Raw genomic sequence first — 19965 nt, forward strand, 5'->3', positions numbered from 1 at the left:
TCAAACAGAGTCTCCTGCAATTACAGCCCATATTGGGAACCCCCTAGGAACTTTTCTTTTTTTATATTTAAATGGGGCTCACAGGTAAAAAAAAGTTTGGGGACCCCTGCTCTATCTAGTAATCAGACATCATGTTCATATAGGACCTTGACTGATACAGTCCCCTCTCATTTTGTTAGAGCAAATGCTAAAGGGCTACAATCGCTTCCTACTATCAACAACGAGCAATAGGGAGGAGGCAACTACAGTAATTACTTATAGAGGGATCTACCATGACAGAATAATTTTATTTAACTTCCTCCATTGTATTTATATTACTCTTATGAGACTACAAAGGATGACTGGTCGAGCAAGGTGCCATGGCCTGATTGCATCCTTTCTCCACTTGGAGTGGGAATGCCCACCACTACAGGTTTCCTGTAGGAAAACTTGGAGTTTCCCAATCTCTGCACTCTGGAAATATGTTTATTATGTTTATAAATCTAGGTCTCTTGCTTGGACTTTCCTGTACTGTGAAATTTTTAACTGGGTTAATCTTGTGAATAGACCTCTCCCCTCTGTCAGACTTACCTACAAAGCTTGGGGTTGTCCAGCTAAATTTGAGAAGATATGGTCCCCTTGGTTAGATATCCACCCTTCTAATGATTATGTGATATTGTAATAACTGCAGATTGAGATGATCAGGAATCTGCCTTAATGGGCCTAGGCTACGATACGCAGCAGGCACTTTACCAAGCAGTATAACTTGGCAAGATCGCCAAGCGAGTGGACCGTCTCCCGATATCCCCCACCTACGGGTGGGTGATATCGGGCGAATCCAGGCTAATTTGAATTAGAACGACTGGTATAGGCTAAGTCGGTTCATGGACAGCAACATCCGACAAAATTTTTTAACGTGCCCTATCGATATCTGGCCGATTTCAGGCCAGATATAGGTCGGGCATGCCTGTTGTTACTGCTCCTACACGGGCCAATTAGCTGCCGAATCGGTCTAAGGGACTGATATTGGCAGCTAGAATCGGCCCGTGTATGGCCACCTTTAGCTAAAGGTGTCCATACATAGGCAGATTTAAGTTGCTGATTCAAGTCCTTCAGCCTGATTTGACAGCTTATCTGCCGGTGTATGGGGACCCCAGATGGGCCTCCCTGACCGATACCTGGCCTAAAATTAGGCAGATGTCAAACAGGCAGATTTGATTATCCCATCGGATCGGGGACCACACTGGCTCATTGATGCAGTCCTCACTCTGACCGCTTCTATACCCGTCATTGTAATGGGCCCAGGTCCAAACGTTCAATTAGCCTGAAATCGCCCACCTTAGGTGAACAAATTGACTCATTTGGTCATAGGTGGCTCATTTAGTGACCTTGCCTTTAGGGACTCCCAATGTTAGTGCTAATGTTAATAATGCCTGAAGATGCTCAGATGATGTTTTATTTTATTATGGCTCTTTTTCTCTGCAGAATCGTCCTTAAGCGGGGATGAGACCGCGATCGTTGCTGCAAATTCTACATACATCGAGTTTTCCTTCTCATTGCAGATCTTCTGACGTTTCAATTGTGCTATCTCAACTTGTTTGGTTGTTTCTAGGTACACTGTATGTGGTGCTTCCTTCTTTCCTTCCATTAATTATCAAGCTATTCTGTTGGGTGTCTCACTAAAACCGTCGTACTATCTTGTTTTTAAATCCCATCCTAGCTTCTGTGTTGGCTTCATATGTTCTGTTTCAACTTTAACATATGACCTAAATGTCCACCAGAGGAGGCTCTTCTCTAACACATGACACTCCACCCCTCAATCTGAAGCTTGCAGCTGTCTTTGTGGGAATGTCCCCAGCCAGCACCAAGTGAGCAAAGCCTGCAAGGAATGTCATGTCACAGCAGCACAGGAAAGGCCAAGCTTATGATTAGTCTTTAAGGGAGAAGACATGGGAAAGGCAAGGACATGCTGAAAGCTAGAGTGCACAGATAAGATTGTGCATAAAATATATCACATATCAGCATTTAGTAAAACAAAGAGGTAAGGAGAGATTATTTTCTGAATAAGGCAAGGGTGTGAATTCACAAGGGGCACGAGATGTTGTGCAAAAGCAAGGGTGTGCGGTCAGTTAAGCAGAAAATATTTTTAGAGAAACATAACAGCGTTTGGTCTTGGTTAGGGATGTCACATGATGCAGCAGCTTTTCTTCACTTCCTGCTGGTCTGTTTGTTCATGTGCTTTGCATGCACGGTCAGAATAATAGAAAAGCAGCTATACCGTGCGTGGCCTCGTTGGTTTGGCCCAGAGCGCAAAGGAGGTCAGAGCCTGTATGGACGCCTTTAGTGAAAATGACAAAAATAAAGGTACAGCCTTTTACTTTTGCACTCTGCATGAATGATTGGAGGAATAGAAAGGTGGCCTTACCATATGGATCTTCAATATGTTCTGTGTGTGGTTCAGAGCAAGTAGGAAGTCAGCATGTGTGTATGGCCGTGGTATAACGGCAACTGAAACTGGACTTACTACCCAACCATATTACTCAAGTTGGCAGCCTTACTTAGCCACCTTTTAAAGATATCTGATCAGTACATTTGGTCCACATATATACTGTAGATTACACTGACCATCTTAATGAGTGCCAGATTAGCCTGTAATCCCAACTATGATAACAGTCATTGGTAAGTCCAGTATTTTGAAATAATCGGAACAAGTTTAAAGAGTCTAAAGGTGGCCATAAACTGTAAAGCTGGCCAAACATGCACCAATATTATCGTACAAAACTAGGTTTCGGACGATATTTGGTGCGTGTATGGTGGATCGACGAGATGTCAGATATCATAAAAGCCTTGGATATCAACCATCTTGTCGATCAGGCGGGACAAAAGATTTTGATCAGGCACCGTTGAAGCACCCGATCAAAATCTTCTCCCGATCTAACCACCTATGCCGTTCCGGCTAATTCAATCAAATTAAAATGGCAGCATAGGTGCTGTTGGATCAGCTAGCAACTAGCTGATTCTGTCCCCGATCCGACGGAAAAATCAAACCTGTCCGACTGAGATCAGGCCAATTTCAGGCCAGATGTCGGTCGGGGAGACCCGTTGGTGGTGCCCATACATGGGCAGATAAGCTGCAAAATCGGTCTATGTTATATCGCAATGTTATTGGAAGCTGAAATCATCCCGTGTATGGCCACTTTAGGGATCTTAAAATTGTATGAAGGGGTTGTGAGTGAGTTTGGGAAACCCCAGAGCCTCAAAAGCAACATTCAGTAACTCCATATTTGTACACAGGACGCAGGATTTGATTGAGCACAGGCGTTTATTCAGTAGTGTAATGTGCAAACATGATGATTACTTTGCTAGGGTAAGTGCTTCCACCATGTGCGACACGTTCAATGACTCAGGCCACAGATTCACAAATCACATGTATGTACTCACGGAACCAAACTGTACAGAACACAGAGAGGTAGGAGAGGATGAAGCTTTCTGGACAGCACAGCCGTCTGATCTGCATCCTGGAAATATTAAGATTCTGCCCTCTCAGTATATTCCACATCTGTGTTAAACAGCACATAGGGCTATCAGCTTAACCTCTTCCCTGACATTTATCATTCTGGTGGCTGCAAAAGGCAGTGTAGTGGAAACCCTGTTCCTCTCGATTCTGGTTAGCCCTCGGTAACCAGTAAAACGTGGCAGCAGCGCACGTGTTGGAAACAGGAAAGGTTATCATGCTCATGAGCTTAAGGTGTGACATTACTGTTAGCACAGAGACAACGAGAGGAGAGTGCTTTCAGTTAACCCCTAGCAGTGCTGGAACTACGAGCAGAAGAGCTTGCAAGCAGCTACAGCACAAAAGGGGGAATGGTCTTAGGGACGCTGGCAGTGAGAAATGTTGGCAGCAGAGCCTCCTTCTGAAGCAGCAGAATAGAAAATACGACTGGAAATTGGCAAATGGGTGCTAACCACATAACTACACGGCATTCCCTACTTGTGCTGCACTTTTGGGAAAACTTCTGTTCACCTTACAAAATGTAAAATTCCACTTAAAAGCAAATAAAATCTAGAGTCCCTCAGATATTCTGTATAACAACACTGGCTTACTGTCTGGCAGTGATTCATGAATAGGAAGTCTGCTGACAATAAAGGGAGAAAGTTTAAGAGGGTCGTCAATTGCAAAGTTGCCCAATGTAGGGCAATACCATTTACGGAATTCTTAAGAGCAAGCTGCTTCCCTAACTATGGGTAGACAGTTGGGATGCTATAAGACATAAATGCACAGATGATCGTTACAGTAATGGTACTTGGGCAGACAACAGTTCAACTCCTGATTGCCTATTCAGAGACTCTGCTGTTTCTCACAGAAATGGAGTGAGATGTTGAATGAAAAGAAAAAAACAGAAGGGAAATGGGAGGGGTCTTGGCAAAATTATATAATGGGTAAATATGGTTTAGGCAACTTCCTCCTCTGCCTCTTCTTCAAATTCTCCCTCCTCGGCTGTGGCGTCTTGGTACTGTTGGTATTCTGATACCAGGTCATTCATATTACTTTCGGCCTCTGTGAACTCCATCTCGTCCATCCCCTCTCCTGTGTACCAATGCAAAAAGGCCTTGCGCCGGAACATGGCCGTAAACTGCTCAGAGATGCGCTTAAACAACTCCTGGATGGCAGTGCTGTTGCCAATAAAGGTGGCTGCCATTTTCAGGCCTCGGGGTGGGATGTCACACACTGCTGTTTTGACGTTGTTGGGTATCCACTCTACAAAGTAGCTGCTGTTCTTGTTCTGGACATTGAGCATCTGCTCATCTACTTCCTTCATAGACATGCGGCCACGGAAGACTGCAGCCACTGTCAGGTATCGCCCGTGCCTTGGGTCACAGGCGGCCATCATGTTCTTGGAGTCAAACATCTGCTGGGTTAGCTCTGGCACTGTCAGTGAACGATACTGCTGACTGCCTCGGCTGGTTAATGGGGCAAACCCTGGCATGAAGAAGTGCAGACGTGGGAAGGGTACCATGTTGACAGCCAGCTTACGAAGGTCAGCATTAAGCTGCCCTGGGAAGCGAAGGCAGGTGGTGACACCACTCATGGTGGCACTGACCAGGTGGTTGAGGTCACCATAGGTGGGGGTGGTCAGCTTGAGAGTGCGGAAGCAGATATCATAGAGGGCCTCATTGTCTATGCAGTAGGTTTCGTCAGTGTTTTCTACCAGTTGGTGTACAGAAAGTGTAGCATTGTATGGTTCCACTACAGTGTCGGAAACTTTAGGGGAGGGCACTACACTAAAGGTATTCATAATTCGATCGGGGTACTCTTCACGGATCTTGCTAATTAACAGGGTTCCCATTCCAGAACCAGTGCCCCCTCCTAACGAGTGGGTGAGCTGGAAACCCTGCAGACAGTCACAGCTCTCAGACTCCTTCCTTACAACATCCATAACAGAGTCCACTAACTCTGCACCTTCTGTGTAGTGACCCTTGGCCCAGTTGTTCCCAGCACCGCTCTGACCTGCACGGGAGAGGATGCCAAAACAAAAGGTTAGTCAAGGTTAGTCCCAAGTAATGAAATACCTGATTCTGCTTCCTGTCTACAGTTACGAGAACTTAGTGGTTGGTAGCCCATTTGAAACAACTTATTATATGCACAGGGGGAAATCTGGACTGAACTACCTAACTGGTTAATCAGCAACCTTTCATTATTTCTTTGCTCTCTTCCTGGAAGCTTGGAATGTTTACCTAACTCTGCTAAACAAATCACCTATATTTAGGCCTTTGTGGATAAAACATTACAATTTATCAATGCCAAGACTGACACAGATTTTTCCATTAAGCAGAAACACTTTCCTTTCGTTTGCATATTCTATTTTTCCTTTCATTATCCGAGGTAGAATGATGTTTTGCAGGTGGCTGGGCTTCCCACAAAGCGTTTGAGGTGCGTAACACCAAGCCTTGCCCAAGTTTGTGCATTTACATCAGAATGAGGAGTGGCAACTTTGTGTTTGAAAGAAACAGTTGCTCCGGTCTGACCTCACTCTATTTCTCTGTATACTAATGTTAGCTGCATTACCTTTATATGTAGCAAGCTGTATAATATTTTCCATCTCGGTTGAACTGGTTTTGGAAGGGAAGTGGTGTTTGTGACTATTAACACATTAACTCTGATATATGAAAAGTTGCTACACAAAATCTCCTCCTTCTAAGTTACTAGAGGCGAGCCCATTGCCCTCCTAAAGGTGCCCATATATGGGCCGATTCTAGCTGCCGATAGGGGTCCCTTAGACCGATTCGGCAGCTAATCGGCCCGTATATGGGCAATACCGACCGGACTGCCCGACCGATATCTGGCCTGAAATTGGCCAGATCTCGATCGGGCAGGTTAAAAAATCTAGTCGGATCGGGGACTGCATCGGCTCGTTGATGCGGTCCCCGAACCAACTTTGCCTATACCCATCGTTATAATTCAATCGTTTGGCCCCACCCGATATTGCCCATACGTAGGTGGGCATATCGGGAGAAGATCCGCTCTCTTGGTGACATCGCCAAGCGAGCGGATCTGAAGGTGTATGGCCGCCTTAACAGCTGTATGTTTTTCAACATTAACTGTCGTAAAATAAGAGCTAGAAGTCTGATAAGAAGTCTAGAGAAGTCTGATAAGACTGTCCTCTTATGCAAATACATTTCTACATTAATTGATAAAAAAATAACAATGGGTGGCAGAACTTTGACCTGTGTAAAGTATGGTGCTGAGCTGAAAGACTGTGGAACTACACTCTAAAGCTGGCCATACACGCACCGATAATATCATACAAAACCTTGTTTCGTACGATATTCGGTGCGTGTATGGCAAGTCGGCGAGTCGACCGATATCGCAGGAGGCTGCTGATACCGGTCGACTTGCCGATCAGCCAGGTTAAAAGATTTTGATTGGGCGCCATAGAAGGCGCCTGAGCAAAATCTGCCATCAGGGCTGAATCGGCAGAAGGAGGTAGAAATCCTATTGTTTCTACCTCCTTATCTGCCATTTCAGCCCTGAAGGTTAGTGGCGGATTTGGCGATCTTTTGTGCGACCAAGATCGCAAATCGCCACCTTAAGGGTGAGGTCAGACAAAGCGTATATCTGCTTCTCTATCCGCTTCCATACACTCCTCTGTGTGCCTGCCTTAAAGACTATGGCAACTGCCCGAACGGAGTCGTTAGGTGGTTGGCCTGGAAAACATTCGCTTTCAAGTTTTCCAAGAGACAGCTGCAGTCATAACAGCCAGTCAGACATCAGCTTAAACGCTGTGCAGATAAGGATTTCATGCTAAATGCCATAAAAATATGCCTATCCTTCGTTACCACTAAAGCTTTGAACCTAATCTGTTTCCCACTTGCCCCACTGGGATAAAATTCTGCCACTCACCAAACACGAAGTTGTCTGGTCTAAAGATCTGTCCAAAAGGGCCGGATCGAACGGAGTCCATTGTACCAGGCTCCAGGTCGACAAGAACGGCCCTGGGAACGTACTTTCCGCCTGTGGAACAGAAGCATACAAGCTATTAAAAAGCCACATGGCACCATCATTTAGCAGAAAACATCAAACATGCTTTATGAAAACTCAGTCTATGTGTATACCCCTGTATTCTCAGCATTATATGGATGCAAACAATAACAATAGTTTAAATATTACTACTTCTACATATCAATTATAGACAAACATACAGATTCCTAAAACAATAATTTATAGGTTAGGCAATATCAGCAAACGTTTGTAATTAGTCGTTAGTATCGCCTGACAATAAAATAGCTCTAAAGCACTCAGTTTAAAGCCACTATTACAACAAGGTTTACAGTGAATACCCCAGAATTGGCTTTATGTTGCACAAAACTGGTTCAGGTGAAATTCTGCATTGGCTGTACCTGAAGCTTCATTATAATAAACATTAATTCTTTCCAGCTGCAGATCACTGTCTCCATGGTAGGTCCCTGTAGGATCAATTCCATGTTCATCGCTGATAACTTCCCAGAACTGCAGAGAAAGGGAGATAGGGGTTAGCTGGCACCATTCACATCTAAAAAGACCACAGTTACACAATAACAGTACTGGGCAAGTGTAGCTTTAAGGCTCTGGAACACAGGGAAATTAGTCGCCGCGACAAATCTCCCTTGTCACGGGCGACTAATCTCCCTGAACTACCATCCCACCGGCGAAAATGTAAGTTGCCGGTGAGATGGCACACGCTGCACAGCCGATTTACGGGGAGATTAGTCGCCCGCGACAAATCTCCCTTGTCACGGGCGACTAATCTCCCCGTGTGCCAGAGCCCTTACTGAGCAAAGCAGGAACACTTAGAACAATGGCCCATGGGGAGATCAGTTGCTTTTGGCTAATCTCGGCAACCGTGGCCAACAAATCTCCCCAAAATGCCTTTCCACCGGCAATAAAGTGAATCAGCAGTGGAAAGGCATATGCGTTGCTTCGTTTTCTCAAGTGGTGTGAAGTTTCCTCCAGTAAGCAACTTTGTCTGACTTCGGAAATAAAAGGTCAAAGGTATATGGCCCGATCTCAGATAATTTGCTAGCTGCTTCTTCTCCAGCCCAAACATCTTAGCTCCTAAACACCAGATATCACCCTTCATGACAATCACCTGTCAGTGATAACTGAAGTACCTGTCATGTGATTAGAGGGCAATTTTGGAACTGTGTGTTGAAGTGATGGGAAAATACTGTGTAATGAAATGAACGACTGAAGCTTCCCAGCAACTAAATAGCCTTTTTAGACCCTCTTCTTGGTCTCTGACCCAGAAACCGACTGCGCCTATTCCAGTCATTATAATTCAATCGTTTGGCCCCAGGGCCAAACAACCAAATTAGCCTAAATTCCCAATATTGCCCACCCGTAGGTGGGGATATCGGGAGAAGATCCACTCGCTTGGCGACCTCACCAGGCAAGCGGATCTTGACGTGTATGGCCACCTTAAGAAACTCTAGATAAAATGATTGAATAATTCTTACACTGTGTAATCACCTGAATCTCAACAGTAGATTAGGAACTGCTGCTTTTTCTATCCTATACCCTGCAGCAGCTTCTGCAAATACTGGCAAGTGGCAATTTGGAGAAAGATCCAGGTAGGTGCACTGTAATATCTAAAAAGGCACGGTTTTGACGAGCTATGAATGCCTGCCTTCAACGTCTGCCCCCACCCCCAACCCCCCATTACAGAGAATGACGGAATCGAATGCAGTGTGCAGAGGCTTTATGTCTAGGGCACGCCCCTCCCCGCACAATGACTGGTTTGTGCTCTCCACACAGTTGTGTCGCTCTATCCTCATCAAAACAGAAGATGCATTTATTATGCAGAAATTCCTACATGCCACAAAAACACACAACTAAGACAGCACACACACAAAGAATGCAGTAGCCCAAATATCTATACATAAAATATATTATATATATATATAATAGCGTTATATGTTTACCCTATCAGCAAATAAAAGTAAGCATTTTGCCCTTACGTTGGTCACACTGACAGATATTTCACAAGTCCTTCAATTTGCATATGTGATGTATGATTATCAGGATTAAGACCCACCCTAGTGAGCGATTTGCTTCTGTAAAGGTGATTTTAGCTGCCAATATCGGTCCTTAAGACCGATTCAGCGCAAATCTGCCAGTGTGTGGGCATGAACGACCAACATCTGGCCTGAAATCGGGCAGGTTGATTTTTCCATTGGGTCGGGAACCATAATGTCTCTTCGATGCAGTCCCCAAACCGATGGCGCCTATACCTAGCATTTTAATTAGACAGTTTGGCCCTAGGGCCAAGCGACCGAATTAGCTCGATATCGGCCACCCGGTAGGTGGGCATATCGGGAGAAGATCCGCTCGATTGGCAACCTCGCCAAGCAAGCGGATCTTAGCGTGTATGGCCATCTTAAGCCACAATGTATTAGCCAACAAGATTGTTGCTAAGGTGGTATCAGGATTGTGAGGGTGAGGCTTATTCATACATTGACACATGTCCAGGTACAAACAATCAAGCCCCCAAATCTCTCATCAGTATTCAGGCAGAAGGAAAGGTGTTCTTCCATTGGCTTTAAGAGCTGGAGATCAATTTCAGATGATTTAGGGGGAAAAAAATTATTTATAGCAAGTATGTGACTGATCATGTATCACCTGTAAAGCTGGTACTTTCCCATGCGTCAGTAGCACCATCTCCCCCCCCCACAGGCTGAGGAGTGGCTTAGGAATAGAGGGGTACCATTATACCACATAATGATGAGAAGATACCAGATCATCTGCGATTACCCTCGATAATGATGCAAACTCCTAGCTGGCTTCAGCTGTGCTGCCTATAATAATAGGTTCTGGTTTGCCTGCTGCTCAGCGCAGTTGACCTACTTAATCAGTGGCGTCTGGGTTTTTCAAGGATTCCCCCTTTACGTGGCCCCTTGCAATAAATAAATAAGCCAATAGTGTTCAGATAAACGAGAGCAAAGATGGAGAGATCCCTGCTTGTATAATACTTTAAGACCAAAAGAGAAGCACAGGCCGGGCATATAAGCTTAAAGCTAAACTAATTCGGTTTTATATGTAACCCTGCAACCTCTGCACAAAGTTTCCTATAGACGGACCTAATGTAACCAACCTTTCAGTTTGTCCTTTTTTATTATTACAGTTCCTATTCTGCAGATTTCTAGTTTGTAGCCGACTACAGCAACCAAAAAGATACAAAATGGAAATAAGGGTTCAGTTGCTATCCATATTTTTTTTTTTTAATATATATATATATATATATATATATATATTTTTTTTTTTTTTTATTTTTTTTTTGCTTTGTCCATCTCCTATTGTCCACCTTCCATTCTAGCTCCTGGACTGCTGCCTGGTTGCTATGGAAATGTAAGCAGCAATTAGACTGCAGTTGAAATACCAGGCCTGAGAGTTGTATTAGAAATATGTAAACATTTGAAAAACCATAATTTTTTCAGAGTACGTGTTTTAGAGTACAATTAAGAGTACTGTTGGCTACATCATACTTAAAAGTTAATTTTCAAGGCGAACTACTCTTTAATAAGTGGGTGCTGCCATATTACAGCGTCAGAATTACACCTAACAATCAGCAATAACAGCACACTCCTTGTGATTATGAAAATGGTTGATTTGTTGTTGTGGAAAGCTGAGAACACCTCCATCAATGACAGCTACACGGCAACATCCACGCAGTCGCTACATATTAAGGGAAAACAATATGCTTTAAATACTGAAGAATATGGGTCATAGCAGTGAACCCCAATAAAAGTCAGAGCAACGATGTCGCCACAAAACTGTTGCATGATTTTACATGCAGTTCTATACCGAGAATATTCATCTCTCAACAATAAAACCTAATTACGATGTGGGCGTAGCCCTTATCTGTTGTGATCATGAATTACAGGGACTTGGCACTGAACTTGCAACACTCCTATTCCAGGTCTTGTTACTCACGCAGGAGACCAAGTCATTTCTGCTCCGTGTGCGTCACCTGACACCATCAAATCCGGCAGGGAGGGGCGCGACGGGTGAGGCGTAGTCACACATTGACACATATACCAGCCGATTACCAAGAGCAAACATGGCAATTCTACGCCCTTGCAATGCTCATATGCATTCGGTGACACGTAGCAATATGCATTTTAAATGTTACAGTGAAATTGGCATGTACGTGTATAGAGAAGCTCATGAACAGACCATCAACGTCGCACACAGACAGATACTGCCACACCCTGCAATAGTGAAAGGAAAGCCTCCATGTCTTAATGTGTTCTATACACGCAACAAGCCTTCAATTTCTAATCTGGGACACCTCGTACACGCAGTGCCGTGCAGCTGCTTTAACACCATATTCTACGCCTCAGCACGGTTAAATACGCCTCGGTATCTATTCGAAATAACAGATCTTTCCATCAGGCTTCTCATAAATAATAAGGTAACGTGTGCAGGGGTGGAACCCTCCATCAAGAGTGTCCGTATATTATCCACAGCACAGAATGGCTTTTCTTACATTAGAATAAAGCCTCTGCATTGCAGCATTTTCCTAGCTGAGTTATCACCCCCACCACATTCACAGACATTAAACAACACGTTCGTAGGTATGCATCTACAGCACTGACAGTGCTTGCTTCAGTTATACTATTCTGAAATGCCCATATGCAGAGCCAGATTCTATTCCTGCAAAGCCTCCACCCTTTCCTGCACTGCAGCGATGTCCATATGTCTATCAGACTGCATAAATGGCAGGGTACAAAACCCTCCCTCCGACCATTCGGCTGCCTGTAAAGGATCTACATTTTTCTCAAAATCTCAGCAATGGCAAACAGCCCTTGGGTGATTCTATTCTCTCAAACGTTTTATTTCCACCTGTAAATCCATCAGTGTTTTTCTGCACATTACAGAATCTCAGTGTGAGGAACACTCTCTCCATGGTTAATCCTTTCCCCCAACCCATTTTTTTTCTCCCCCCCACAACCGTTATCAACATTAATTTTTATAGCAGAGTGCAATTTCATCAGAAGAAAAGCTTTCTGTACGCCTGATCTTTTCTAGACTGTATAGCTGTCTGGTTAATGCTCTGAAAGGTCTGCAGTGCAGGATTCCATTCTCTCCACCCTCCCAGTATGGCCGCCGCGTCTCCCTATATAGACTAAGCTCCGCAGTGCTTTATTCCTCTTCCCGAATGGCTTTTCCTCTTCCTGTATAGCATGTGCACCACTGTATGTAGAATAAGCTTAATCGTACAGCATTTCTTACTCCTTTTATTAATTCCCTCTAACTATATGGGCATTAAGTCCATATATTATATTATATATATATATATATATAAACTCTGGGAAGCTATTTTTTCCTGACCAACTCACTTTCCCTATTCACTTCTATATAAGCTGCTCAGAGAATTTTCTATTTACCCCTTTAGTTCCTTCCCCCCTTATGGCTGATAAGCCCCTATATAAAAGCCGTAAGCTCTGAGACACTGTCCGTCTATAGCGAAGTTGGAACACTAATTGTATCCCGCTGGGGTCTGTCTCCCAATATCCCTTCTATTTCCATTAGGAAAGATTGTCAGCTCTGTGAATCAGGGGCCGTATCTCCCCATAACCGTATGTTGTATATAAGCCTCTGGGCAGATTGCAAGCTTTGCTGCTTAGGGTTTGTTCCCTAATGAGGCTCGTACAGACTGTAAGCTCTGTGGGGCAGGGGCCGTATCTCCCCATAACCGTATGTTCTATATAAGCCTCTGGGCAGATTGCAAGCTTTGCTGCTTAGGGTTTGTTCCCTAATGAGGCTCGTACAGACTGTAAGCTCTGTGGGGCAGGATCCTTGCTCTATCACAGCAGGGGGCTATGGATCTCTGCCATTAAGGGATGAGCCAAATGTGGAACTGCCAACATCCCAGCCAGCACCTACACTGGGACATTCCCTTTCCCATTCTCTTTATATCTCACAGGCAGAGTGTAAGCTCATAGGAACAGCTCCCCTCAGCCGGCTTACCCCCTGGCAATGGGACTATTACACACTAACAGCTCAATATCTCAGTATGGCAGGGCTTCCTTCCCTCCATTAGGCTTACAATCCCAATATGGCTGCTGTTTGTCTCTGAGGCGATATAAATTACCCTCCAAATATATTTTTTCCTTCAACCTTATGACTTAACCTGGACAAAGCGCTACTCATGCCACAGTTCCCTTCACCTTTGCTCCAATCTGGTTACCGCACTGCCCCGCCTGCAGGTGCACGATTTCCCTCATACTGTCGGCCTCTTATCGTCCGCTTCTCCGCGCCAATAGAAAAAAAAAATGACAGATCCAAATCCCGAAGCTTCTGCGCGTCCCCGCCTGCTCGCCACCTGCTTATATAGACTGGGATCCTATGCCGTCATCGATTGGGCGGGGACGATCATTGCCAGCAAGTTCTTCCACAAGATTGGCACAAAAACCGCGTAGCGGCCATTTTGAATATGGGCAAAGTCGGCCTTCCGGTTCTGTCCGCCATCTTATGAAAAGTGTCGTGCAATGTTCAGTAGCGAATAAAATATGCCAGCAATGTTGGACTCTCTGTATTTCATTAAGAAAGGGCGGTGGGCTGGGAAATTTACGGTTAAATTATCAGTGGTGAACATGCTGACTGAATTTGTAAATAAAAATATTGTGACCCAGTTGACAACCTCTAGCCACATGGTGACAATTGTAGCTTCCTTCTCTACTCACCTGTGGGCACAGGGGACTTACCTATACCAGGGCTCAGCAGTGATTTAAAAAAATATATTGTTTTTCTTTGTGGATAAAACTCATTTCCACAAATGCCTAGTCATTTATTAAAAAATCCAAAATGAAAAATAATGAACAAAATTAGAACTGAAAACAATGTGAAAACTGTGACCAGGGTTGGACTGGGGGGTGCGGGTGCCCCCGCCGGGCGCGTCCCCTAAATTCCCCCCCTTAACCCCTTGCAGGGACCCCCACCCGGCGTCCTTCCCTAAGTGCGTGTAAGTTGAATGCGTCTGGGGAACAGTCAGGCAGGGGGAATGCCGGCAAGCGTTGTGTCTGGGCCGCCGGGGCCCACTGGGATTTTTCCCGGTGTCCCGGCAGCCCAGTCCGACCCTGACCGTGACTTTTTCATATTGTTGCACAAATGAAACCATTTAAAAACCTGAAAAACCTCTAAACCCATGAAGGAAAGAAAGATCCTCCTGTTGTAAAAAAAAAAAAAGGACACCTTGCCCTTCACTTCGACATGATCTCAACAGCTTTTAGCTTATTTTTTCTTTTGGATTTGTTGCGAATAAATGGCAAAACATTGTGGGGTTTTTTCTGTGACAAAATCATATTTTTTGTGCAAAAAAAAATCAAAATTGGGAAAAATTACTAAAATAGACTTGAGAATACACAGGGCTTTCTTGTCCTTTAAACTAATTGCCATGCAGTTTCCTCTTTACACGTTACAATAAGATGAAATGAGGTCTAAAAAATGCCCCGTGCAGATCTTTATCTCCCTAATGATATAAGGGGCTACTTGTGCCCCCCTGTTATACACTAACTGCCCCCCAGCTGTGCCGGAGACTGGGATATAAATGGCCAACGGGTTGGAGCTCTCAGGGATATTTGCTGTCAGTATTGACAGGAAGGGTTGTTAGTACCGGCCACTCTTTGCATGGGAAAGTTTGGTGCCTTTTCAGCAATAAATACCAGCTTTAATTTATGTTTCTCACAATCAGGTTGGTAAAACACCAGCCACATGGTTCAAACCTACTGACATCGGCCCCTGAAGATAAAAACAAAGGAAATGAAGGAGTGGTCAAAAGTGGAGTGAATGTGGCTTGTAAAGGCGGCCACAACGGGCCCAATGGACACAGAGGGGCATATTTATTATAGTGTGTAAGCCATCACTGGCGACACTGCCTATAGCAACCGATTAGCTATTGGATTTTGGTTTCTAACTTGTAGGTGACCATTCAAATCTAATTGCTGATTGGTTGCTATGAACAACATGGCCGATGATATTGGGTTACACACTATAATAAATATGCCCTAGAGCAGTGTTTTTCAACCTTTTTTGGGCAAAGGCACACTTGTTTCATGAAAAAAATCACGAGGCACACCACCATTAGAAAATTTAACTCTGTGCCCAGCAGCAGTGCCCCCCTAGTACACTGGTGCCCAGCAGCAGTGCCCCCCTAGTACATTGGTGCCAAGAGCAGTGCCCCCCTAGTACATTGGTGCCCAGCAGCAGTGCCCCCCAGTACACTGGTGCTAAGAGCCAGCCCCCCTAGTACATTGGTGCCCAGCAGCAGTGCCCCCATAAGTCAGTGTGCCCCGTGGCCCCCCCTAATACATTGGTGCCCAGCAGCATTTTACTCTTCGGCGGCTTCAGCAGCATCTTCCCCTCACGCGCGCTGCCTCTGCACTTCTGCCTACACGCGACCGCACACAGGCCCTTTTATAATGTTGCGCCCCGTGCGCACTGACGTCACCCGTACACACGGGGCGCAACCAATGACAGGGCCCGGATTTTTTTTTGAAAGTAAAAATTGCGGCCCTGCCTACGGCACACCAGGCAACATCTCGCGGCACACTAGTTGAAAAACGCTGCCCTAGAGTGTATGGCAGGCAACACACGGTCTGGGCACCTTCCTATGGTTCTGGCCATTCGTGCAAACAGCAGGGAGTTCTGGGTAGCTGCGGCTCTTCCCTTCTTCCCCTGCTGAGGCTCTGTGCCCTAGCAACAAGGGGCAGTGGCAGATAAACATTTATAACCCTTGGGTTGTGGTTTTACATGTACTATTTAAGTTCATATGCAATTGTGTACTGACCCTTTTGGGGCTGTTTAACCCCATTGTCTCCTTTCTGAATAACAGGGTGCAAAATAAGTAAACATTGTCCCCGCAGCACAGACACAGAGCCCATACAGTTACAGATATACAGATGGAAAGGCCCAAGAATCCCAGCAGTACTGAGAGCCCATATCTTCTCAGCAGTGCTTATACAGAGCCCTAGTCTCCCAGTAGTAACAATACAGAGCCCACAATGCAATGTCTAATTATTACAAATAGAGAGACCAAAATATCCCAGCATTACATATACAGTACCATAGCATTAAAGGAATACCGTCATGGGAAACATTGATTGAATTATAACGGCGGGTATAGGCAAAATAGGTTCAGGGACCGCATCAATGAGCCAATGCGGTCCCTGATCCGACTAGACTTTTTAACCTGCCTGATCGATATCTGCCTGATTTCAGGCCGGATATCAGTCGGACAGGCCTATCGGTAGTGACCATACACGGGCCGATTATCTGCTGAATCGGTCTAAGGAACCAATATCGGCAGCTGGAATTGGCCCGTGTATGGTCACCTTAAGGCACCTATATCGGCAGCTAGAATTGGCCCGTGTATGGGGACCTTTACCTTTGCATGTATCATTTAAACACCGCTTAATTAACTAAGTTGCTATTGTGCGTCTATTAAATGGATTGTGCCTTAGATTAAGTTTGAGCTTTTAATTCATATTGCATTTATATTAATATTACTTAATTAGTATTTTTTTTAATAAACAAATTTATTTATAGTGTGTAAGGGCAATAAAATATATATTTTTAATATTCAAGTCAAGTCAAGTCAGTTTTTATTGTCATTCCAACCATATACAGTACAGTACACAGTGAAACGAAACAGCGTTTCTCCAGGTTGAAGATGCTACATACATGCAACACATGAATTAACAACCCAACATAAATTAAAAATATTGTGCAAATAATTGCAAAGTGCAGTTCAGGTAGGTATGAACAATTGTGAGATAGTTTTAGATCAGGTGATTTTCATGTGTCAGTTCATTTAGTTTGTCTGAATGATTGTGACGAACACAGGATTCATTGGTTTTGCCTGTATTTACAGCAGTTATGCCTTAGCTGGACCACTGGGAACAAGAGGTATGAAGGCTGCAGTAGGCCAGACCCATCCCAAGTGCAGTAACCCAAGCTATGCCATGCTAACTGTGCCAGCCCCTCTCCCTTCAGTGGATATTTTTAATATTTTCTATACAACAGAGGCCATTTCCAACACAATGCGCACTGGTGTTACATTAAGGTTTCTAATTCAATATTCTAATCATTGCTGGGTCATATGGAGATACTCTGCACTTGTTTCTTTTACTGCAAGAACAGGGAACGTAATGACCAAAAATAAACCAGAGGGGCAGCACGTGTGGAACTGCCCCTCTCCCCTTAGGGTTTGTATAAAGGGAGTTACCCTAAGGTAGAAAGGGCCTGTCTGATCTCTGTGTTTTATTATGTAAGCTTGCCTTGCATGAATTTGTGTTTATATAGCAGCAGCAATGTACACAGAAGAGCTGGTAATGTACACAGCTATAGGAAAGGGAAGCCCTACCCTTTAGAGCTTTTAGTGTTTAAAACAATAGATATGTAAGGATGAAAAAACGACACTGTGTTCACACACTACCACAATGGTTTTGCGGAAAATAATGTTTTTGCCATTGCGGCACAGTAGCTGGGGGAGACTCTAAAGGGAAGGGATATCTCTCAGAATGTTCTATTTGACAAAACAAATGTGTAGAATAACAGGGGCTGTGTTTATTGAGGCTGGAAAAGCCAGTATAGGTATTTGATGAGCCTTTGCCTGTGGAAAAGGGAAGGGCTGTGGATATATTTGTGGAATTGAATTGGGAGATAAACTTTTCTCATCAAATTGAATCTGGTGATGAACCATAAAACGTTTGTTTGTTTGTTCATTCATTGATTTGATTCTGACCTTTTTTGTTTTATTATTATACTTTTCAACTTTGATATCTTATCGGTTTTGCTAATCGCTCAAGTGTAATTGTGCAATAAGCCCCACATCAGTGATAGTTCAAAGCCCCTGGTAGTTGGAATAGGTTTTCACTAATAAACCAGAAGCTCTTTAGATAGATAGGCTGCACGGCCTGATGTAACCTGACCCGGCTCTGGGGTGATGACATCACAATGCACTGTGAAACCTTGAGATAAGAGTCCCATTGTGACATCACAGCGAGCCGCTGACACAAGTAGGGATTATACCCGCGGGGAGCAGGGAGCGGCCAGACTGCTGATCTCCTGCAATCATGCAGCTGCTCGTCATCAGTCTCCTGATTTTATCAAGTTTTCTATCAGTAAGTTCTTATTTATCTTTTATTGAGATGTTATATTGGGAATGGCTATTGTTATTGGTTCATAGGGTGAATTTATTTTCCCCTTTATTTTTGTATGTAGAGCTTTACTCTTTGTTAGTTTTTCTTTTTGATCTTTATTATTAAATCAACCCACTTGTTACAGATATATCCATACATTTAAATGACTAATCTGTTCTGATATATATTCTTTTTAAAGCTCATTGACCAGCTCCAAATATTATTTTACCTTTTTGCCCATATATTGCACCAATTTTAAAGCTTTGAACTAGGGATGCACCGAATCCCGGGTTTGGTTCGGGATTTGAGCCAAATTCAACCTTTTTTTTTTTTGGAAGGATTCGGTTTCGGCAGAATCCCCGGTCCCGGCCGAACTGAAGGTGAATCATTATTAGCATTTGGAAGGGTTAAATGGTAGGGGGGGGGGGAATTTTGCAGTTTGTGCGGCAATTTTTAACCTTTCTTGATCCTAATTAGCATATGCTAATTAGGATTCGGTTCGGGATTCATTAGAATCCATCGGGGTGGGTTCGGCTGAACCCAAAAAAGTGGGCTCGGTGCATCCCTACTATGATCTACCTTTATAGTCCCTGCCCAATCATGTGTGTATATCTTTATTTATAAAGCGCTACTTATGTACACAGCGCTGTACAGTAGAATACATTCATACAAACAGGGGGTTATTAAGATAATTATAGATAAATACAAAGTATAACAATAAGCACAAATAAATAAATAAATAAGATACAGTTGCGAGTCAATGACACAAGAGGATGCAGGTCCCTGCCCCGTAGAGCTTACAATCTATATGCAATTAATTACAATTATCCACCATTTCTACTGAATGTGCCAAATGGTAAAACAAAGTCAGCAATAAGCCTTTTGGGAATATTCCATCAGTTGTTACTGATTGGGACTTATATCATTATTCATTTAATATGACACATTTTGCAAGGATGATAGCACAATGCAAGCAGAGCAGTAATTGGTCAAAGGCCCGGGTGGTTGAAATGGGTTTTCACTAACAAATGGGAAGCTCTTTAGTGACAGAGATAGATAGATACATGGCAAATACAAGCTTAGGTTAGGTAGTGCCCCATCTACATGAAAACGGAGAACTGTATCTGTCTTCAACTATGTAATAGTTATAGTAGGCATAAGAGCCCCCTTTGCTTATAGTTATATAGCCCACTTACAGCCCATATCATTTAACAGTCTGTATAACTGTCTAGTTTTTTTATTGATCCACAGCTTTATAATATATTTCTGGGCTTATCAGCCCAACAACATAATCTATCTTTTCACTTG

General features: G+C 43.8%; 1 protein-coding gene across 1 annotated transcript in view; it reads right to left on the reverse strand.

Annotated features, from left to right (window-relative positions):
• Positions 1 to 13796, reverse strand: part of tubb4a (tubulin beta 4A class IVa) — a gene marked incomplete at its 3' end in the record, with an annotated part of 40742 nt that extends 26946 nt beyond the window's left edge. The window contains 5 exon segments of the mRNA NM_001037268.1: positions 52 to 69; positions 3283 to 5488; positions 7382 to 7492; positions 7879 to 7987; positions 13687 to 13796. Of these exon segments, the coding sequence (NP_001032345.1) occupies positions 4431 to 5488; positions 7382 to 7492; positions 7879 to 7987; positions 13687 to 13743 (1335 nt within the window). The 5' untranslated portion in view covers positions 13744 to 13796.
• Positions 13797 to 19965: the final 6169 nt, after the last annotated feature.

The sequence above is a fragment of the Xenopus tropicalis genome, chromosome 3, assembly GCF_000004195.4.
Source record: "Xenopus tropicalis strain Nigerian chromosome 3, UCB_Xtro_10.0, whole genome shotgun sequence".
NCBI classification, from domain to species: domain Eukaryota; kingdom Metazoa; phylum Chordata; class Amphibia; order Anura; family Pipidae; genus Xenopus; species Xenopus tropicalis.